Source organism: Nomia melanderi, chromosome 10 (genome assembly GCF_051020985.1).
Source record: "Nomia melanderi isolate GNS246 chromosome 10, iyNomMela1, whole genome shotgun sequence".
NCBI lineage: Eukaryota > Metazoa > Arthropoda > Insecta > Hymenoptera > Halictidae > Nomia > Nomia melanderi.
This window is the reverse complement of record NC_135008.1, coordinates 7,072,583-7,095,182: the sequence shown is the minus strand read 5'-3', so window position 1 is coordinate 7,095,182 and position 22,600 is coordinate 7,072,583. Positions and strand designations below refer to the sequence as shown.

Sequence of the window (22,600 nt, the reverse complement as noted above, 5' to 3'; positions counted from 1 at the left end):
GACCATTGCCGACGAAAGTGATCGGCGCGCAAAATCTTTCGTAACCGGGAATTTTCAAGGGAGTTCACGAAATCGTTCAATCATCGGTCACGAGCGAAGCGGATACGCTAGACAATTGCGTGAACTATGAGCAATCCCTCTGCAACCTTACATTCCTACGACACGTTTCCGCTTTGACGCATGTAGAAAATCAGGAAAATCCGTGTAACGCAATACTCCTGCTCGAATGAGATGAAGAAAGTTAAAAGGTACTTCACGGAAAAGTCAATCACTAGACTGGAGACTTTTATGCATTTACAGGAAATCTGAAAGTACAACATCGCATAGAATGCACACAATACGGAAAAATATATGAAACACCCAGTCTGCAGTGCTTTTTATCTACCATAATTCCATTTTTCTAATTATTGTTACTGTAATCATTGCTATTGTAATTATTGTTATTATAACTATTGTTATTGCAAGCATTTCCATTGCAATTTCCTAATTATTGTTACTGCAAGTATTGCCATTGCAATTTCCTAATTATTGTTATTGTAATTATTGCCATTGAAATTATTGTAATCGTAACTATTACTATCGTAATTATTCCTATTGTACTTATTGCCATTGAACTTTTTATTTTGCAACCATTGTCATTGCAACTACTATTATTCCAACTATTGTTATCGCAATTATTATCACAACTGATTCTGTTGCACTCGAGCTTTCACGATCATTCGTCTCGTCTCTTTCCCCGACCTCTCATTTCAGTTTCACGTGGCACGAGCTCGCGTTGCAATTTTTCGAGACGCTGCCATCCTGTTGCGCGGGAGTTCCCTGAGACAATGGCTCGCTAGATCGAGCGGGTTCCAATGCTATTGGGAAACATATTCGCTCGTGATTTCATACTCCATTGTGTATCGGCCGTTACGAAAGCCCACGCGCGACGCTCGCCCTGCTCTTTCCCATTTCTCGATCCGCTATTGCGGATCCGAGAGGCGTTAGAGGGACACCGAGGCGGATGCGCGGCCGATGGGTACCGTTTTCAGGCAGTTTTCTGCGATCGTGTGAAACGACGAAGATTCCGCAGATCGAACAGCCGTGTCGATTTTACGCGGCGTTCGCCGAGGTCACCCGTACTATATTTCTCGAGGAGCGCGCATTTCCTTGGCCCAATCGTGTCCGATCGCATTTCTGTGTTCCAGACCTGGGAAATCAGCGTCAACCCTTTACGAACGACAAAATGTCCGTAGTTATATTCAAACTTCAGCGTTACGATTTCGCTGCGCATGAATTATTCACTTCTGAAACGTGTATCGATATAGAAGTACCGAACTTCTAACATACTTTCATGCGAACCTAAGAAACGTAGAAGGGAACACGAAACGTTCATAGTCTATATCATAAATATAGTTTATCAATGAAACTTCCGCTCGAACGTAACTTAATAACACAAAGGATTCTTCAGTGATCAATTTCACAAGCAAAACAAAGCTAACTTAACCGGTTAACTGTGTTTGGCGAGTATACACGTCATCGTACTACTCGACATGATACTAATTCTTTCAGAGATGAATTCTTTATTTTGCACACAAACATGTAATTCTTCTTTGTCTCGCTTTGATCTTTCATTGAAATATACTCTACGTGCATTCGTACTGCGTTCAAAGAGTACACGCTCCATTTTTCGATTTCATTGCGCGCAGAACCAGAGGTTCTTCCAACTAAATTTCACAGTTAACTGGATAAGATTCTTCGATTGTCCACACACTGTTGTACTAAGGAAAACAAAAGATCTAAGGAACGTTATAACATCATTAATGTTCGCTAGGGGTATTATAAAAATCGAAGTCGCCGATAGATTGCAAAACCATCCGGAGTGCCAAGGGTTAAAACGACACCTACACGGACCACTCTCCTAAACCCAGCGATTTCTCAACAGGTCGTCGATCACCGTGTTCCAGCGATCTTCGCTCGCATAATCGTTGGATTATCCAACAGCGAAATTTTACATAATCGAAGAAACCCGTGGAAACGACGCGGATCCGTCTCTCCCTCCCGGTTTTCCCGGCAGCCGGCGAACCGCCGAAAAGAGGAAGGAACGGGAAGGTGAGCAGAGAGATTCGGTTCTTGTCACGGGGCGGTTAGGTAACGGAGAGACGCCGTCGAGCCGCTGGCACACGCTCGGTTCAGTGCGAGCACGGTTCCCGAGACGAAAGCACCGTTCCAACGATTCGCGTGCCCCGCGACGCAGATACACGTGATGTCGAGCGACGCTCAATGTAAAAAGACGCGGTGAACTTCAGCCCCGTTTCAGTGTTCTATCTGTGATGTGATAACCCGTGAACCCGCCCACTTTCGCTCCCATCGACGAGACTGTCACCATGGAAGCTAATCCGTAAGTTCACGTATTCGGTGCCGGAAAAAGTTCGTGCGGCTTTCTTGTTGGCGATGAGTTGACACGTTCGCTACCGGTGTCATATATTTTTGACGCTCGTAGTCCTATATTTTACATAATGAAAATGAAATTAATGATATTGTTAGTAGAAATTATAAACGACATTATGTTTGGGAACTGAATGACTCAGTTTCATTTTTCTAATATCTTGTTTGGAAGATCTATTGGACCGAAGGAAATATTAAGGGAACGCGTTAAGAGGTCCGATCGCAGTCGTTTCACTGGTTTAACCCTTTGAGTGCTATGGACGCGTATATACGTCCAGCGAAAGTCATTGTGGATTATATGCGTTTCTCGATCGTTTTATATCTCACGTGTAGTGGTGATGATTATGAGTATATGGATTCATACACGGGTTTCTTAGCGTCATTCGATTTGGTGAGACTGAGGGATTACAATTAGAATTGAATTGCGACTGAATTGATTGTATAAATTAACGTGGTTCGTTGATCTTCAGGTGAGTAATAAATACTCCGTCCACGCGGAACGTTTCTGCTGGGAGTGTTTCAGCATTCAAAGAGTTAACGAATGAGATTTGTATTAAGTGCATTAAATGAAATACAATGGCTTCACAAGAACGTTTTCTGGGTTGGAATTTTGATTCTGGAACCCGCACGAACTTTTTCTGGTGGTTAATGGTATTGCGAATATTACTTAATAAAATGAGCACTGAGTAGGGATTGAAATGGTACTGGAAATAGCTGTTCGAAACTGTTAGATATGTATCGGTTCCGAAAGATACGGAGAACCGAAACTGATATAACTGTTTCCAACACCTGGCTCTGAGCCTCGAGCTTCGAAAGCTATAGTCTTCAACGTCTTTAACCTCTTGCCCTATGATTTGTCTCTCAGCCATGATCGATACAACGTTTAGCAAATGGCAAACTACGAAGTTTAATAGATCTTGGTAGAGGTTCTAGGTTACTTGTCCGTTGAATTAAACAATTGAACAATTGGCAGTACTCTGTCATTGATAATTCATTGAGAAAAAGAGGAAATTCTAGGTATGTTCTATGTCTATGTTTACTATAAAGTATTATATTTGCAAAGGAATAATATTTAATTTGAATTCACAAGCATCCAGTAATATTTAAGTTTGTTAAACTCCATTTAAAATCTTCACAAGTCTCAGATGTTATAGTCAAAGGGGTTAAACTCGAAGACTCGAACCGTCTGTTGCTATACAAACACTGCGAAGCCTAGGAAATTCGAAATGGCTCGAAAATTGAACTTTAACACTAGAACTACCAGAAAAGTCAGAACGACCCATTCCTGGTTGCTTCTTTAACAATTACTAAAAAGGGAATAGACAATTTTCTGAGAAAGTACTGCAGAAATTGATTCGGAAATAGGCAAACTGAATTGTAAATGAACAGTAATCTCAATAGTAGCACTGTTGGAGTTTCCATAGAAAAATGTGGAAAAGTCAATTTGACTCTTTAGTAGTTCTAGTGTTAAATTTGAAACTTTCAATGGCCTGTTCACAAAGATTTTGAGAATTTGTTGTACGCATGGGCGAATGAATGAATTCGACACTTTGTCCCGTGATGTTCTTCGTAATTAAACTCGCGAGAATCGGGTCAGTGTTAGTGATTTTCCAGCAGAGAATGAAGTCTGTATAGTTCGTGAGTGGAGAACAATGTTTGGCTTTGATAGTCGATAACAGAGGGATATTTGTATTTGTTAACACGTTGACGCTCACTGTGAAATCGGCGATGGACGACAGAAGCAATTGTTTTTGTTAATCAGTTGATTCCTGGGGAGATCGATCAAGGTTTCATACTTTCAGAATAATATATTATATTTTCTTATATATAACACTAAGAACGTAGGACAGCCATTGCCTTCATTTGCACCTACAGCCACGAGGATTTTAAGACTATAAACGACACTTACGAAAAAGTGATAATGAGACAATGTGATTCATGAGACAATTTGACTGGTTTGGTATTTCCAGCGTTGACATAAGATTCCGGATGGTCTCAGAATGATTGAAACTGATATTTCAGAAAATTCTCCTTAAAATATGGAATTACGAGTAATTGTAATAATGTATTGGAAACGTGCAAGTTGCAGAGAATGCGACTAATCCTCTCGCAAGTGCAATTCGAGTAAGTGGAATCGACGAGCGATGGTCAGACGCGTTAGCCGATCGCCCCGTTTAATGGCAAGCAATTTGTTTTAATGGAAGACATATCGAAAACGGATCTATGCGGGGAATATCGAATCGAGAGTAACGCATCGACGAAAAGGAAATGTAACGACGCGATTAAAGCGTCCGAATGCATCGTAAAAAGCCCCTGAAGGAATTCGAGCGCCGCTTTCTCGGAATAATACACTGGACGTTTCGAATCATCGGCGTCAACAGAGAGTACTCCTTTCGTTTATAAGCAGAAATGTCGATTGCACAATTACAATGGCTACAGGACTCGAAAAGGTTGCCAGTTTCACCGATGCAAATGCCACGACGTGATCTTTAACGACGGATCCTTGGTCGTGATTGAAGATCGATTTCATTATTCGTTGTTTCGTTCGGTCGCCGAGTCTCGTTGCGCAACGTCTTCCATTTGAAACGAGTCTAATAGAGCATCCGGTGTTCACCGATGATCTGTGGCAATGGACGATCGAAATTGATTGGATTACGCTATTGAAACTGGTTTATTAAAACTTTGCTCTTGCTTCAACGTCGGAAGGACATTGATAGTTAGATTAGATCGCACCTAATTAGCACAAAATGCACACGGTACGAGAAGATATATAAAATATTCAAGGTGCAGTGTTTCTTATAATTACTAGGGAATGTCTTTTGTTATCGAAATTCTATTCTCCTAATGAAGTTTTTAAGAATTAAGAAACGTGAAGGTGAAATGAAAATATCAAGATACGCTATCTAGTAGTTACAGATTGATAAACGGATTTACGAAAATCTCATTAGATCCGAGTCATTTGCGAGTGAAATTGTTCAAATGTTTTCAAATGTTGGTGGCAAACTATTTAATTGGTTCCTTCGACTCCAACAAATTTGTCTACTTTTCATTTTCCGGGGTTAATCACTTTAGCGAATGAATGTCTCATTTGTTCAATGTTTCACTGTTTAATTGCATTCCAATTTTGTTCAAGAATATCGTTGAATTTGATAGAAAACGTTTCAAGCGTACTGGCGAACCGAGGAACGCCGCAGGGGGTTGGTTCAGTTCGAATTCGAAAACAGCGAGTTCGAACTATTTGAAGAAAAAACGCCTGTGCTCCACAATAAAGAGGCTCCGCTAATGACATAACGCCGACGATTTTTATCGCGTATTACGCGGCCCGCGTTGCGCAACATTTTCGCTCGTAAAAACTGAGAGAGGGAGTCTAAACGTGAAATGGTGAACGCATCATGGAAAGTAGTTCACGCCGGGGGAGGAGAGGATCGTCGAGGACGCAACACTCGAATTAACTCGAAGACAGACACCCAGCAACTCGTTTCGCACCTTGACGAATATAATCCGAAACATTAATTAAACTTTAGCTAGATTTGCGGACATTTGTAGAACACTTTATTCTATTGTTCCTGGAACAATAGGGGGTTCATTCATGAAGATCTCGGGAATTACAGCTTCCACAATAGTTGATTAGGATGTTGATCAAAATTGCTGTAAACCTTGACCAAATAATATTTATAAAAATTGAAATTCGTCAAATTGACAGGTTCCGTGAATCTAGTGTTACACTAGAATTCCAAATTTGAATGAACTGTTTGCGGTCGAATGCCGTAATAATGGCGACTTCAAACTCTGATATCTACGAAATAGAAAGCTGCAACTGAATAATTCAATTATTCAAATAACGGGGTTCGAAATGTGGCTCATTGTTTTATAATATTTAATATCTCGATGCATAATTCCAGATTTCCGTGGGACGACTTTTAGAAGTTCAACAAATTTTCGTCCGCGAAGGTTTAACCCCTTGCACTTGAGAGGTGACTATAGAATTTGATGCAGTTAAATAACAGAATTTTGATATTTAATATCAAGCTTCACTTAATGCATTAATGTGCGAAATATTGAAATAAACTAACTTTGTTCCTTAATTTACGTGTGGTTTCTTGATTAATTTCCAAAAATATTGCGCACATAACAAAATATCGAAGAATCTTGAATACTTCTACTGAATTTCGAGTGAAGAACTTTCGACTGCAAAGGGTTGACACGTTGTTTCACAGGAAAATATTAAAATACAGTAAAATAGCTAATTCATAAAAAGAACCTGTAAATTTCAACGTATTCAAATTCATCACCGATCCGACCGTTTTTAATTGTTCAATTTTTCAATTCAACTGACAAGTAACCTAGAACCTCTACCAAAATCTTCGTATAACTCCGTAGTTTGCCACAATCTATACTCTTGTACACTCGTATAATCCTTATTCCTTGTGAGTCGATCCTTCTATGCAAATAATTAATGAATTCCTTCAAAATTAATTACTTCAAGAAAAAGGATCGTACCTGTATCGTCTATCGTCGCTATGACGTGAACAGCAATGCGAGCAAACGTTCACGGGATCCATGATTCTCGTCAGAAAAATTCACGCCAATGATTTCTGTACGCTCGTCATTCATACGGGGACCGCATTGTACGCACACGAAGAATTTTGCACCGGATACTGCCATCATCATGGCAAACCCTGTCGTCATGACCACGAATTCAATCAATCAATTGTTTACGGCTAAACGTTTCAAAAATAGTGGACCGATGAACAAAATTGCGAAGTTGTAACCCTTGCACCAAATTCACTCCTACGATGATTGTATAATTACTTCTTCACTGGGAATTCGTACAAAATGAAGTAACTTTCGTGACCTTGATGAGGAAGAGAATCATATAGTACGGGATTAAAACGTAAAAGTGTTAACTCAATTGCTATCCCAACTGACCGAGCGACCAATAATTAAATGACTGCGCAACGACCGATCAATTACCACTTAACCAGCCGGCAACATATTAATGAACATCAATGCTTCGTCTTGATTAACTTCTGGGGATATTACTGTTTATTGAGATTTCCACGGATTTATAGTTTTGTTCGTACATTAGCAAATCAGGTCATTTAGTAATTCCTTTGAGAAACGCTGGTATCTTTTCAATGATTGTAAAAGAAGAAACCAGGTGTAGGTCATTTTGAGCTGCTAACTTTAGTGTCAAGGCCGATGAAATATTGTTTACATATAAATCACTATATCCCAATTAGAGGAATCTCCAAATAAAGAAAAAATAATTCGCTTTGAAAAAGCGGGTCGATTAAGCGTTAAGACGGCACCCACGTTAAGGAAGACGATAACGAGGATCGTAAGCTCCTATGAATTCCAGGTCCGAACAAAGGTCTACTTTTACTTCTCGTAGCCACAATAAAGCAATTACCCGGGAAACGAGTCCCTGTTGTAATCACGTGCGAGCAGCTCCCTTATTATCGACGGCGGTCGTGAATCAAATCGCCTTATCGTAACCGCCGATCTACATTACGTATTCAATGAGATTTTCCAATGAATTATTCAATACTTCTTACTCAATCTATCAGGAAAAGATTACAATACCATTTTCGAATCATTTCTTCCACCTTTTGAACAGAATAATACATAACTCATGAAAGCGTTTACAGAATGTTCTCGGAAGAGCGACGATGAATATAGACACGCGATGATAAACTAAATATTATTACTAGTTTCTAATTCTAGATTGAAATTTTTGAATTTTCAAAAAAATTCTGTAATTTTAGTTTCAGTTTCTAATGTTTTAATTTCAATTTGTATTTTTAATTGAATTATTATATTATCCTCTTTCTCCGAGTTTATCGCGATCACTCTCACTTTTGATTCGCATGAACCGGTCGCACCAGTCTGAGTACGCGATAATTAGAAGCGGAAAGGGAAGCGCGACGTTCCGCAATTCGCGGTAATCCTCCGACGACACGCGACCTCTCGGCAATCATCTCGTTCGAAGCGAAACCGCGCGGGATAGTTTGTTTCGCATTAGGGGAAGCGAGATGAAGAAAAACAAATCGATCGATGCTATTGCTAATGGACATTTAAACGGACCCGTTGGCCGGGCATAGACCACCCGAACCGCGGAGCAGGTCTGCCCGTAACTGGAGCAACTAACGAGAAAATGTAATTAATAAAACGACACCAAGGACACCCATGGAACTCGTTTCACCACTGCAAGTGGAAAGTCCTGGAAGAAAGTTTGTCGGGCCAGCTGTTGGTCGAATTTAGATGCCAAGGTTCCTTGCATCCTGTAATCGCTTCCTTGACTGTGGAAGTGGGGACATGTGCAGTCTCCTTGGCAAACGTCGTTGACCGCTGTACACAGCTTTAACCCCCTCAGACCTGATGTTTGTAGAAAATTTAGTTCGCACATCTAACAACAATTGGCCGTTATTTAATGCACCATCAGTAACATTACTTCGAATAAAATATAGCGGTAGTGTACTACATTTCTCATAGAAATAGACTCAAAGCAAAGGGGTATATATGAGCTGTTGATTTTGAGAGTGGTTTAAGTCCATTTTTCAAAAAAACCAATTATGTCACTGGTTATAATGCTTACAATTCTGTACTGTTTGTTTATTTGAAAGCAAATTTTTCAGATGGACTTAAGTCACTTTCAAAATAAGCAACTCATATGATTGCCCGGTATAATTTTAATATTTTGTCAGATATTGAAATAGTGAAACATTGTACATTATCATGTGCGCCGGATCTGAAGGGGTTAATCCTAGATGATTACCGAAAATTACCGAAAGAAACGATGATCAAACTTCCATAAATTTTTTTTAGACTTGTCAGATGAAATATTGAAACTTCAATTACGATTTTGTAAAAAGTTTCCGACAGAAAAGTCTTCTAAGGATGCTCTAGATTCTGTGCACGGAGGATTTCATTTTCGTTCGGATACTTTCATCTTCGTGTCGTGGAATGAAATGAACCTTTATCTGAAATAAACGAAGAAAAAGAACTGTATAAGCGTTCAGAGACGGTGCACAGAAGAAACGCACTCGGAAGATGTGATATCTCTTCTTGATCCATTAAATTGTACAACGTCGCTTTTACATCGCCGATGATTTAGAATGACCGGGCCGAACGAAGAGAGAAGAAAGGAGGAAAGTGTTTTTGCTTTCAGTTTGCAAGTCGTGAAGCGGTCGCGCGGGATGGTATTCTTATTTTACATGCGTGTCGTCATCCCGGGCCCTGCTACCAGGGACAATGCCATTGCCATAGTGAAACAGTGAAAGTATGGTCATTTCGTTTCTATCTTGCTCTTCCCTGCCGCTCCCTCGGTCTTGACGAGCGTGTACACGTGTTAGAATATTCTCTATCGCGATTGTCGCTTTCCTGTACTTACGTTTGATCAAATTATCTAAACACATCGGGCTTCCCATAAAACATTTCTTCCTTTGTACTCGGTACATCATAAAATTTTATCGAAGAATGCCAAGCTCAAAATCTGCTTATGCCTGTAAATTATCAGTTGCTGTTCAACCGTAAGCTTCAGCTAATTAAATAATGGAAATGTTTTTCAGAGCTTTGGGGAGTCTGCTGCTGTCTGTTTGGTTCGCATCGATCAACGTTCAATCGGCGATCATGCCTCCGCCATGGGCAGATCCCTCGAGCAATCCTTGCGCCGCCCAACCACGTGGCTGGCAATTGTTATTTTGGCCGCCGGATGGAAAGTGTTACAAAATATTCCAGGCATGTGCTGCATTTCTCTTTCTAAAGGCCAATCGTGCTCTCTTAATAGATCCAATTTAGAAGAAACTTCAATTCTTTTCTCTTCAACGTTTTCTCACGGTTCCAATGAACTCCGTAACTCCTAATGAATTTCTTTCAATGTAGATTGGACCACCATGTCCAGAGACAATGGAGTTGGGACCAGCTGCGGGTGGAGGTGGAACTGTAGCAGAGTGCAGATGCCCTCCTGGGACTGCACAGTCTCCTAGAGATGCGCTCTGTCATTCAATTTACACACGAGCGTCCTGTCCAAAGGGACAGTTCTTTGCGCCAGTGCCAGAGACTACTGGAAAATCTAGGTAATATAGCACTCAATGTCTCTAATCAAAGTTTGTATGCATTTGCTGCATACAAAGATGCTTGAAAGAGACGGATTTCGTATTTTAAACAAATAAAAGGACTTTAGGGAGATTTAAGACCTAAACATGTTTCAAAGAATCATTAAGAAATAATTTGCTACTTTTAATAAAGATGGGGAGTCTGCCGTGATCCAGAACCATGTCCAGAAAGAGGAGAAGTGTATTGGCCTAGGGACAACAAGTGTTACCCAAAATTCACCAGAGGACCATGCCCAAAAGGTGAATTACTCACTACGGATGAAGATGGACTAACAGTGTGTTCCTGTTCAGCGACGGGTGAACTTGGAAGATATCATTGGCCAGGAAGCATAGGAGGCTGCCACGAGCATTACACTAAAGGTCCATGCACTGAACCTGGAGAATTATTTTTGCCAGGCGGTATATGTGGCTGCAACCATGAACTACCTCATTATCATAAATCAACTGGAATGTGCTACCAGTTAGGTAAGATGCTAACAAACTATAGTGAAAATTCATTCTGCTTATCTGATTCGAGGCTTAAATAATTTATGAATATATTGATAGGTGGTATCGGTCCGTGTCTAAAAGGACATCACTTTGTTATAACAAGTCCAATGAACGATGAAGAAACTGTTCAAGCTCAATGTGTGTGTAAACCAGATCACGTGCTCTATGAGGATGGATTCTGCTATAGACTTTATACAAGAGGACCTTGCGAATATGGTCAGATGTTAATAAATTCGACAACTTGTGTGCAAGTGCCCTGTAAACGAGGACGACTGTATTTTCATGAAGAGAAAACGTGTTATAAAGTGGGAACAAAAGGTCCGTGCCCAAGTGGGCAAATCGTTTTGTACGATTACAATGCGCGTCCGTCCATCGATGGAATTAGTTACAACGGAGTATGTGGGTGCACTAATGCACTCAGAGACTCTGAAAAGTGTTCAGAAGACAACACTAATAGCTGCGAATCTACACCAGGGATGGTGATAATGAATAAAACTTGTTACAAGTTGTACACACAGGGTCCGTGCACGGCAGGAGAATGGTTGGTCGCGAGAAGGATGCCAAAACCAACTTTGTGGAAGAATGAAGAGCCCCAACCCAGAGCTAGATGCGAATGTAGACCCGGTTACAAAAGGATTACAGAGAATTCAGAAGTGTCTGAACTAGAAAGTAACAATCTCCTTTCCCCGGGTGGCTGTCAACCACCTGCAGTCAGTTTAGCAAAGTTTCTCAATGATAAAGTGAAGTCAGTTAATTTCTAAGTGAAAGAAGACTGTATGCGCTCGCACGTGGGCCGGTGATATAAAATCCAAACTGCGCATCTGCTTGCGAAACATGTAAATAGCAATGTACAAATACTCCGCGTAAAAAACTTTTAATATTCTCGTGTAAGCGTCATAAGAATATTCCTATTTATTTTAATATAGATCTGAATTCAGACATTTCAAGTTCTGCTATACTAATTACTTCCTTTTCAATTACAATTCAAATAATTTAAATATTTAAGCGTACTCGAGCCACAGATATTATGAAATTCTATTTAGTATAGAAGAATGATTTTGTAAATATATGTAATTTATACTCACATTCTGAACCGTAAGAAATTTATTTTTAACAAACGGATAAAAAGTACTTACTCGTTTTTATGCTGTAATTCTCGGATCTGTTGATCGCTTCCTAGTACCTGCTGATCTTTCAACATCATTTCCCTCTCTAAGGCAGCTATTCTTTCCGTTTTCTCGTCCAATACCATCTGCCAAAAATTATTGGATTTTCTGATTTTAGATTCACTGTAAGTATTACTATATTAGTTAAATTTTAATTTACTCACCAACAACTGATCCTTTTCGTGATCTAAGTGTGTCATATTTATTTTTAAATTGTTAATTTCTTGTTGTAAATCCTTCACCTGATCTTCAAGCTGCTGTTGCTGCCGCTCCATTGTTCTATTGCGATCCAATGCCTTATTCAATTCCGACTTTGATTGTGTTAATTGATTCTGAGTGTCACCCAGTGCCTGATCAGTCTGATCTTGTAGTGCTCTGTAAGCGTGTATTAGTTTATGTTACTTCACAACACAGTGAATTCAACACATATATATATATGATGCATATAAATTAAATTACATATTGCAATTATAGCATATACTAACCAACGTAATTATTTACTCTCCTCATAAGTAAATAATAGATTTATAAACATTAATTGATATTATTAGGTGTTATAAGATATAAAAAAATACCTAAGTTGAAAATACTGAGTACGCTGACTGGCTAATTCTTGCTTAGTTCGCTTTAACTCTTCTCGTACGTCTTCTAATTGGTCTTCTAATCCATTTATTGTTGCTCTCCGTGCTCCTTGTGTTAACAGAAGCTCTTGTCGTTCTTTCTCTATTTGTTTCAAACGAGTTTCTACCTCAGTCAAATTCTCTCGCAATCGACGTTGTTCAGATGTATGTGCTTCTGCTGCCAACTAATTACAAAAATAATGCTTAATATATAATGTATAAAAGTTATATCTTAATTTGTTATGGAAAGAATCTATTTACCTTGAGTCTTTCACGCAATGCATCACGTTCTTCTATTAGTCGTTCAATATCTCCTCGGGCCATATCCCGTTCGTGTTCCAAACGTTCAATAATACTCTACAGAAATGATAAAATAGATAAAATCTAGCTACATGAAAATATTTACACAATTTTACCTTCGCTTTGTTGGTATCTTTGAAAGTAGGAGGAGAACAATTGCATGAAGTACCACGCTTGCAGATATTGCATGGTCGATGAGGGTGTTTATGCTCAGTTTTATAACTTTGTAATCGTGTTTCTAAATTCGTTTTTTCCCGAAACAGTTCATTTTTTTCCCGTTGCAATTCATCCAGCGCACTTTCCTTCTCACTTAACTGACATTTTAATTCTCGAATTCGTGACCACAGGTCATCCTATTTTTTTTTTAAATAAATGTATATTTATAAAAGATATTTAAAAGTGTCAAGAAATACAATTAACAATTACAATCATATGTCTTACATGATCTTTTTCAATTGTTCTGTTATGATACTCTTTCATATTATTGTATTCATTCTTGTAAAAGTCTCTTTCCCTTTTCAACTTTTCAACCCCTTGTTCCAACTATAGAAATTTTCAGATAACATTTGAAGTATTTTACATCTAATAAGTATATACAGAAAATAGCTCATGTTAAAATACATACATTACTTAATCGAGATTCTTTCTCATCCAATTGTTTACGTATATTTTCATATTCAGCACGATTTATATTATAAACATCTCTCCTATATATATCTTGAATGTCTATTCCATTCTGACCTATCACAAAAAATAAAATATTTTTACATTATTCTAAAATTCATGATTTATTCAATGTCTTACCTCTATTGAAATCATTCTTCGTTCCTTTCTCTTTCGCCTCTTTCGAACCACCTCCATCATCAGCTTGTAACATTTCTTTTATATGCATTTGTTCCTTTAATAGTTTATTGCTATACTGTAACTGAATGATATCTTGTCGTTGTTTCTCATTTTCTCTGGCTAATCTTTCTATCTCATCGTTTAAATTCTTTTCTATAAAATTATTTATAAAGTATTCATGAAATGCAATAATATTGACTTGTTAATTATAAAGTGTAAATAAAAATCTCATACCAATCACTGTTAGCTCATTTATTCTATCTATCATATGTTTTTTCTCGTCTAACGCGGATTCCAAATTGCGTTGAATATTACGTTTCTCTAATCTACAAGCTTCAAGATCTGCTCTCAATTCTTGCACTTCTCTATGCTCCACTGTCAGTTCTCCTTCTAAATTGTGCACTTGAGTCATTACATCTTCTAACTTTTGCTAAGTGAAAATAAATTAAATGAAAAATTGATAATACTTCAGTACAATTTCAGTAATAATCTAATTTTACAAATATCGCGAAATTACTTGAAGCTTAGAAACCCTTTCATTATTTTCTTTAACTACAGAATTACAGTCAGCCTCCACAGCTAAAGCTATATGATCTATATCCCTTAATTCCTTTTCCAATTCTTCATTTCGATCAGCAAGCTTAAGTGCTTGAGTCATGGCATCGTGCTGTTTATTTAAAGCTTCTATAAATAATAAATACATGTCAATAGTACACTCTGCTCTATAATAATTTCCTTTTTACCTTTTAATTGTTGTTCTAACTCAAACTTTTCTTGTTGAAGAATTTCTAACTCGTGAAGATCTACATTATCAGTGGACTGCATAAAACTATTTTCTACTTTTTTACAAGGACAATCTTTTGAAACTGCAGAATATGGTCTACCACCTTCCAACAACTTTTTCAGTCGTATGATTTCTTTTTCTTTAGCAGTTAACTGCAAACATAATTGCATAACATACATATGATGAAAACTTTTTATTATAAGAATATAAAAGTATGTATATACATATATAACCACTCTGTACTAATTACATGCAAACCCATGCAATGCAATAAACATTAAGTATTTCCATAAATGGGACAGGAATTTCTCAAGGTCACATTAATATAGATATCATTAATATACCTGACTTTCCAATGTTTGCACATTGTCAGTTTGTAATAAAAGTTCTTCCTTTAGTTTTGTTACCTCATGAGACAAACAGTTCATTTTGTGATCCGCCATGCTTAACAAATCGACAACTTTTGGTTCCACTGTACTCAAATTCGGCAAAGGCTGACTTTTAGATCCTGTTTTTGGTAGCGGGTCACTTTCTAAAACTGCTCTTCGAAGAGGATAACAAGGACGCTTTTTAGAAGCTGAAAGGACAGTAAAATTAAGTGTCACTAATTAAGAATTCAACAATCATGAAAAGAAATAAACAGTTTTCAATTAAGTTTATGTATTGGGTTGATGTGAAAGTTTTGACATTTTTTTTATAAGAAGTAAAAAGAAAAGTTCTCAACTCTTTATACATATCATAATACTTTGAAAACAGATGTTATTTGTTTAGAAGAAAACAATTTTTTTGTTACCCACATACAAAAAACCAAAATTTTTGCATTAACCCAATATTTGTCACTAACATGCTAATGTTGGACTGGATAAGTGATTATATTTCATTTACCATTACAACTACGATATGAAAATAAATATTAAAATACCTAATCCAACATTACTGATTGTTGGCTTTAAACATTTCCCTTGAAGCTCCAAAATTTTTTTAGACTTTCTGGATGATTCAGTCTCTAATTCCTTAATTTTTTGTAAATTACGAGAAGATGCCAATTGGAGATCATTACATTCATGTTCCAATTTATGTATCTCTTTCTTAAGATCCTTGATTTGCTTCTGATGACTTTCCTTTGCTTTTAAGAAATCTGAGTGAAGCTGGTTGCATTCTTCTACCAGTCTTGCATTGTCACATTTGTAAGGATCTATTGCTGATTGCAATTGAGAATGTGCCTAGATTTACATTAATTGTTTTACATAAAGGGTGATACAAAAATATATGTTTGGATAATATACCAAACCACTTGTCAATCTAATGTTATACAAACCTCAATATTTTCTTGAGCAATACTCTTAAAATGCTTTAAACTTTCTGTTGTCTGAAGAAGATCGGCTAGCAGTTTTTCTATCAAAGGTAGTGCATCCAAAGTTATAGAATGTTTATATCCTAAGCTATCTAAATGCTTACGAACAGTTCTATATCTGACAGCAACATTATAATCGTTTTCTGTATTCATTTTCATTAACTATAAAAATAGTATCCTCTCCAATACTTTTTTAATATATAACTGATCAGAATCTTCATGTATATTATATTTACAAAATAATCATCTAACCAAATTATTACACTAGTGATTCAAATTTTATCAAATTAACATATTTATTAAAACCATTTCTTTTCTTGGAATAATCATTTCTCCTTTATTATACGAGCACATTTGTCTATTATGTTTCACAACAGTACCAGGTAATTAATTATTGCTTACTCGTTTCAATAATAGACGCGTTCGAATCAAGTATAAACATTATTCAAAAGTGATACCAACATTAAGGAGATGAATGAATTATATTACTAGACTTACGGTACTTATTTGAACGCATCATAAATCCGCTCGTACCCATTACTACGTTAGAAACGTACAAAAAAATAGGATATGAAACTAATAAAGTAATAAATATGGACTGCAAATATATATGCAATTTTATACTTCTATGAAACGATTAAAAAAATTAGGCGTTAGATACAAATCAATTTTAGTAAACCACAAATGTATAACATCTATAATCTACCAATGAATATAACATAACTTTATAATCAACATTTTTCTTTATTGAATATACATTTGTATGCTACTTATTTCTATATTATTCATATGTTATAAAAGATTTAGAATCCTTTGTAATTATGTAGTATAATTTAAAATAGAAGATTTCCATCTTGCATGTATTTCATTAATATTGTATACAATACAGAAGTATTAATATTTGATCTGCTAATAGTTCGACTTTTACAAATGTTGATAGCCTTGTAAATATTTCCAAATGCTTCATATTTTGTAATATAATACAAAAGTTTGCAAAGATTATTCAAACTGTATTTTATTGTTCATAACTATTATTAAGTGAGCATATATTTAAAAGGTGTAAAGTAACAAATGCTGAACTATAGAGAATTTTCCACTAGTCTTTCTGAACAGCGAAGACAAAGATATCAATGGAAATATTTTAAGTTTGATTAACATTGTGTAGTATCATAGATTTATCTATTAGTTGCCCTACTACAATCATAGCTATAATAAATTTGGAACATTTCATCTTACATTAAGTAACAATGTTTATATATATATATAAGTAATAACTACAACAGCATTTCATAAATTTGAGCAGAGTGATATTTATGAACTTGTTATAAAATTTAAATAAGTATAAAACATGAATAACTGTTTATTGTTTAGCAACATGTACTAACAATTTCATTTTTAAGAGAAAAATATTGCACTGTCATTAGAACATAAAATATAAGATATACTATAAACTTCAGTTACTAGTATTCATATACATATGTATGTATTTGATTTTTAAAATTATACGAATTTCTCTTTTGTGTATTATGAATCGTATAATTTGTTTTCTTACAAAGTATATCTAAAAGATTAAGAACTATACTTTTTCAATTTATAATAAAAATATATTAAATATGAAATATTAAGTAAAAACCGGGACAATTCATACCTGAGATTTATATTTAGAAAAATAAGAAACAATTCTTATAATTAATGGTATACGTATACATACATATGTATATGTTACATATAATAAATAAAATAACATTAGAACGCCAGCGCTCTTCTAGCAATCAAATTTAGTACTATTTTCGTATGCTTACATTCTAATAAGCTCTTTTACTACCTTCAAATTTTTTAAATATTCTCCTATATATTCTACAAATTTTCATTTTCATAACAAAAATAATATTGAATCTCTAATTTGAAAATTATGTCTGTACATTATTACTTTGAATTTGAACATTATTTTTTGTTTCATTTAATTTTAATTTGATCATAGTCCCCGTTGACAGATCATTATTGCCTTCAGCATAGATTTGTAGTACTTCTTCTTCAAAAGTGGGATCCAGCAAAATAGCAATGCCTTTCATTCCTGACTGTGTGTACTTTTGAAATGTAACTTTGGACGCTTCCCATAAGTCCCGATTTTCTTTTAGCACGTAAACAAGCGGTTGTACCACAGGAAATAATATGGCAAGATTACTATAAAACAAGATAATAGAAACAGTAAAACAATTTTAAGACAAAAAATATATACACAATGAAACTGTTTTTACAGGTGCAAAACGATACGACGAGAATTGTGAAAAAATTATATTTCTTAATGCTATAAATAATGCTAGTATAAAAGTATACTCACCTAAAAAGAGGAAGAACTATATTTGAAATAAATTGAACTTGAAGATCTGGTATAGATGCGCGCTCTCTATCCATCATTTCTATAGGAGAACTGCCCATGCTTTTTTCTAAGTCCCCTTGTGAGAAAAACTCATCGTAAATTTTTTCCTAAATCAAAATACAAGAATCATAGAATGTACTTAACTCTTGAATATTTCAGCTAACACATTATCAGTTGATTATTATTGAACATTTGATATTCTACTTACTGCAGTCTTTTTTGAAACTTTCCAGTGTTTGGTTTGATCACTAAGATCGCAACACGTCATAAGCATATCAAAGAATAGTTTACGTTGTTTCGGATCACTTTTAATATAATTATTTTTTATCATCTCCTCCTGCATTTCTACAATACGAAAATGTGCTGCCAAATCAGTCGCGAGTATATTATTTCTTAACAAATCCAACGCTTCACTATATTCCTTGCTATTGAAATTTTCAAATATATTGCAACCTTCTGTATTTAAAATACACATAGTCTGGGCTAAATGATGTCTCTGTTAAATAACATAAATTAAAATTATTAATAAAAAAATTGTTCGTAACGTTTCCTCATTTTTGGAAATACAAATTTACCTCCATTACTGAACCTTCTGAACTGTAAAGACTCGCCAGTACTGTACTACATTTCGTTTGAAATGAATTATTAGTTCCTCTATGATCTATATCATGACACAAACAAGACATTAGAAAAACCAAAGCTTGTAAATGTGTCATATAATTTTCTGAAATAAGTTGTAGGTTTTCCATTAGTAAATACGCGAAATGTGCTACAGAGAATGCATGCATCCAATTGTGATAGGGTGCATCCCTGTATCCCTTCTTCACATATAGTATAAACCTATAAAATTTGTGTATATCAATTCTTTGATTAATTACGTTCTTTTTCTTTCAAACACTTCATTTTATTACCTAGCCACCGTAGATAGCTTCAACTTCCAGTGTTTAATCAAACCTAAATCATTAAACATTTTGATTGTATAACATGGCATGTGTTTGTAAGGTACACTTCTAGGTGTAAATTGAAATTTGTTAAAATCTTTTATATTGTGTTCATCTTTGCAATTTAATAATGCCTGAACATCGTCTTCTTCTACCTGAAAACACAACATTTCGTTTAGCGCCGCTAAACTAAATTCCTATAAGATTATAACTAGTATTAAGATTCTACCTTCATATGGTACATCATTATTTCATTACTAAGTTTATTTCTTGCTTGAGCATCCTGCATCTTTTTGTAAACAATGCTGTGCATTATAGAAATTCCACAATAAATGCTAAATGCTGTTGCAACTTCTTCATCAAAGACATCAAAGTATAATCCATCCTTTTTGTTACAGAGCTGTGCAACACCTTCAGCGAAAAACAATTGCAATGTCGTTATTTTATTCTACAACATTTAGAAACATTTCATTCGATACTTTTACAACAAATAACAACTGTGTTTTCACTCACCGACAATTCCATTTTCATCCCTAATTGGGAAGCATAAAATATTTCTAGTTCTAAAGCCTGTAACTTCATCTATTCCACGATAGAAAAGAGGATGCTCATATGCATTTCTAATATTAAGTAAGTTACCAGTAGTCGCGACATGACCTGCTATACCCTGCCCTATCGGTATTCTCATTTCTTTCACAGACTAGAAACAATCGGGTCTTAAACTATATTTACGAAGTGTAGATCTTCATCATGGAAACTTCAACTCACTTCTTTCATCGCAATACCATCAAACACTTTAGCGACTAAATCTTGTTGATCAGGGTCCAAAAGGAATAACGAGCATCGCTCAGCATTTGTTAGGTTTCTTACTTCTGCCATTATCTCCCGCAAAAGATCGGAAAAGTCTCCTGTTCATTGATATTGAATCACAGTACATATAGTTGCATATATTAACGTAGTTATTATATATTGTAATATATTTTCATGTATGTATTATATATATTTAAGAAACATTACCTAAATGTGTAAAAAGTTTCCTAGAGACAGCAAGCAAGCTTTGACACTGACGCTTCAGTCGAGTTTCTTCATAACATGTAAATGAGTTTAGAAGAAATCCTAAGCAGAATCTATATAAAAGAAGAATATCTAATAGTCTTACTTTTTCAAACTTATTGACTCATTTTTCATGCAGCAAAAAAGATACTTCACCGAAAACATTCTTGAACAATTTCTGTGCATTCGTCAGCAGCTTCATTTTTGTTATCATCAACCAAAGAAACAACCAAAGCTATGTAGTCTTGCTTAGGATGTTGTATAGGAATTGTTAAGAATGAATTTGGCATTGGACATATTGATTGAAGATGACGTAATATTTCTTCATCGAGCAATGTGATATCCATGGTGGTTGGTTCTTTATTTTGTACAGTCTTGTATAAAATATTATTTAATACCTGTAAAAAACATTTATTTAAATTTTAGTTATTTTCATAAATAAATCTTTCTGAACAAGATATTTATCTATTAAAACTTCTATTTCTACATGTATTTTCTTTAAGGTAGAAGTATTTATTATCTTATCAAAAGAGCTACTCATACACAATAAAAATAAATAATAAATAGTATAAACAATGATAAGTTATATCAGTAGCTTTGATAACATCTTTCATCAACCTGTGTAAGTTTGGTAATGTTATATCAATAGTAGTCTCATCTATGGCTTCCTTTATGTAGGTTTCTACGTATTCTATTTGCGGATTAGCCACTGTCAGTCAAACATACTACATTACCAATGTAGGACAATCCTTGAAACTATTCGCTTTCAAGCTCTAAATTTCATTTGAAGTTTTACTTTAAACAAATAACAGATAACACATTTCTTTTACTCAAAGACCGTACTTCTAATATACATATATTATTATGCACATCAAATTTATTATACACAATTTAAAAAAAGAAAAACATTTGTATATACTTAAATACAGATATAAACGGATATATAATTATATATACTTAATACTTACAGGCAATCTTAGTTCTCTCTCTAAAATTTGTTCTCCTATCACATGAATCACCATCTCTTCTGATTTTACTAGAATGGGTGCCAAGAAAGATATTTTCGCATTTGTTTCGGTTTGTATCTATAACATTAAAACGTCATTTAAAAAATCTACCATTCTACCATTAAACAACATAAAACTAAACTTTTGCATCGAGAACGAAACGGAACGTTTTTAAAAAGGGGCATGTTTGCCGCGATAAACTGTACACATATACACACACGCGCGCACGCACACACTCAACAGAGGAGGACATCAGCGTTACTCACGTATTTATTCAGCTTCTGCTGGACTTGCGGATATGAAAGATCGCAAAGTTCTTCGAGAAGCAGAAGTATTTTCCCCATGTTCGTCGCGCTCGAGTAAAACGAGCTCATCTTTTACTGTTTCCCAAATGCCTTTCCCAATGACAATCGTTATTAATCATTGATGTGCGTGATAATGCGATGCATCGGCTGCACTCGGACGTAGTAGCATTGTTTACGACAGTACCGTGAAAGAAAGTCCTTAGACACTTGTTCACAGAAACTCGAACTTGTTCAAGGAAACGGCTGTGTCGAACATTTTTCTGATTTTTTGCTTTACCGTCGAATCACAAGACAAAAATACGTGAACAACCGCGAGCCTCTGCGGAGGCCTGCATTCTGCACGCCTGCTGCACGGCTCCTCGATCATGAATAAACAGGTGACGTGCGCAGCTTGATCGTACGGCTTACCGCCGCGTTACACTGAACTTTGAGATAGGAACGTTTCCAATATTGTTACATTCAATAGCTCGTTAAAGAGATTGAGGCAAATCCTATAACTACGGAAATAACATTTGCAATACAGTCGTAAACGAAGTGAACGTTGATTCAGTAAATAAAATTGATCGATCAAACGAAACTTAATATATTTAATAAAACAAGTTTCGTTTAATATATTTAATAAAACAAGTCAGTCATGTGAAATGCTCTTCTGAAGATTTTTGAACTTCCAAAATTCGACTTTGGCAAAAGAATACAAATTGTTCCGATTCCTTAAAGGAATTCCTCTTTCTAATTATTGTTTCTTCTTTGCGTGCCATTTTAAAGTAGATTAGATTATTTTATGATCTTAATTTTTTCTAAAACTGACGAAGAA

At 35.5% G+C, this 22,600-nt stretch overlaps 3 protein-coding genes across 3 annotated transcripts in view; 1 reads left to right on the top strand and 2 right to left on the bottom strand.

The window, feature by feature from the left end:
* Positions 1–16,550, bottom strand: part of LOC116429678 (Centrosomal protein 135kDa) — a 29,991-nt gene extending 13,441 nt beyond the window's left edge. The window contains exons 1-14 of the mRNA XM_076371734.1: positions 16,065–16,550; positions 15,669–15,969; positions 15,091–15,323; positions 14,706–14,898; positions 14,480–14,646; positions 14,197–14,392; positions 13,924–14,115; positions 13,745–13,860; positions 13,561–13,662; positions 13,236–13,472; positions 13,081–13,176; positions 12,775–13,004; positions 12,364–12,574; positions 12,170–12,285 (exon numbers count right to left, since the gene is read on the bottom strand). Of these exons, the coding sequence (XP_076227849.1) occupies positions 12,170–12,285; positions 12,364–12,574; positions 12,775–13,004; positions 13,081–13,176; positions 13,236–13,472; positions 13,561–13,662; positions 13,745–13,860; positions 13,924–14,115; positions 14,197–14,392; positions 14,480–14,646; positions 14,706–14,898; positions 15,091–15,323; positions 15,669–15,969; positions 16,065–16,259 (2,585 nt within the window). The 5' untranslated portion in view covers positions 16,260–16,550. The remainder of the gene's footprint in view (positions 1–12,169; positions 12,286–12,363; positions 12,575–12,774; positions 13,005–13,080; positions 13,177–13,235; positions 13,473–13,560; positions 13,663–13,744; positions 13,861–13,923; positions 14,116–14,196; positions 14,393–14,479; positions 14,647–14,705; positions 14,899–15,090; positions 15,324–15,668; positions 15,970–16,064) is intronic.
* LOC116429680 (uncharacterized) lies at positions 2,136–12,505 on the top strand. Its single transcript, XM_031982885.2, has 5 exons — positions 2,136–2,380; positions 9,999–10,167; positions 10,312–10,505; positions 10,678–11,009; positions 11,091–12,505. Exons 1-5 carry the CDS (start codon positions 2,367–2,369, stop codon positions 11,792–11,794), a joined length of 1,413 nt encoding a protein of 470 aa, XP_031838745.2. The 5' UTR covers positions 2,136–2,366; the 3' UTR covers positions 11,795–12,505.
* Positions 16,551–16,855: 305 nt separating the features above from the next.
* Positions 16,856–22,195, bottom strand: LOC116429658 (cGMP-dependent 3',5'-cyclic phosphodiesterase). Its single transcript, XM_031982833.2, has 12 exons — positions 21,748–22,195; positions 21,443–21,559; positions 20,631–20,872; positions 20,439–20,548; positions 20,190–20,329; positions 19,935–20,121; positions 19,651–19,832; positions 19,392–19,576; positions 19,056–19,320; positions 18,689–18,976; positions 18,442–18,587; positions 16,856–18,284 (listed from the first exon to the last, which is right to left on the bottom strand). Exons 1-12 carry the CDS (start codon positions 21,853–21,855, stop codon positions 18,011–18,013), a joined length of 2,244 nt encoding a protein of 747 aa, XP_031838693.2. The 5' UTR covers positions 21,856–22,195; the 3' UTR covers positions 16,856–18,010.
* Positions 22,196–22,600: the final 405 nt, after the last annotated feature.

What these genes read in the sequence shown, in the direction of transcription:
- LOC116429680 (XM_031982885.2), top strand. An exon ending in GAGACTACTGGAAAATCTAG is followed by an intron (nt 10,506 to 10,677) that starts GTAATATAGCAC and finishes CTTTTAATAAAG; the next exon opens with ATGGGGAGTCTGCCGTGATC. An exon ending in TGGAATGTGCTACCAGTTAG is followed by an intron (nt 11,010 to 11,090) that starts GTAAGATGCTAA and finishes ATATATTGATAG; the next exon opens with GTGGTATCGGTCCGTGTCTA.
- LOC116429658 (XM_031982833.2), bottom strand. Translation starts at nt 21,855, where the DNA reads ATGAGCTCGTTTTACTCGAGCGCGACGAACATGGGGAAAATACTTCTG. An exon ending in AGAGAGAACTAAGATTGCCT is followed by an intron (nt 20,873 to 21,442) that starts GTAAGTATTAAG and finishes TGTTTTTTACAG; the next exon opens with GTATTAAATAATATTTTATA. An exon ending in AAGTTTCAAAAAAGACTGCA is followed by an intron (nt 18,588 to 18,688) that starts GTAAGTAGAATA and finishes ATTTTGATTTAG; the next exon opens with GAAAAAATTTACGATGAGTT.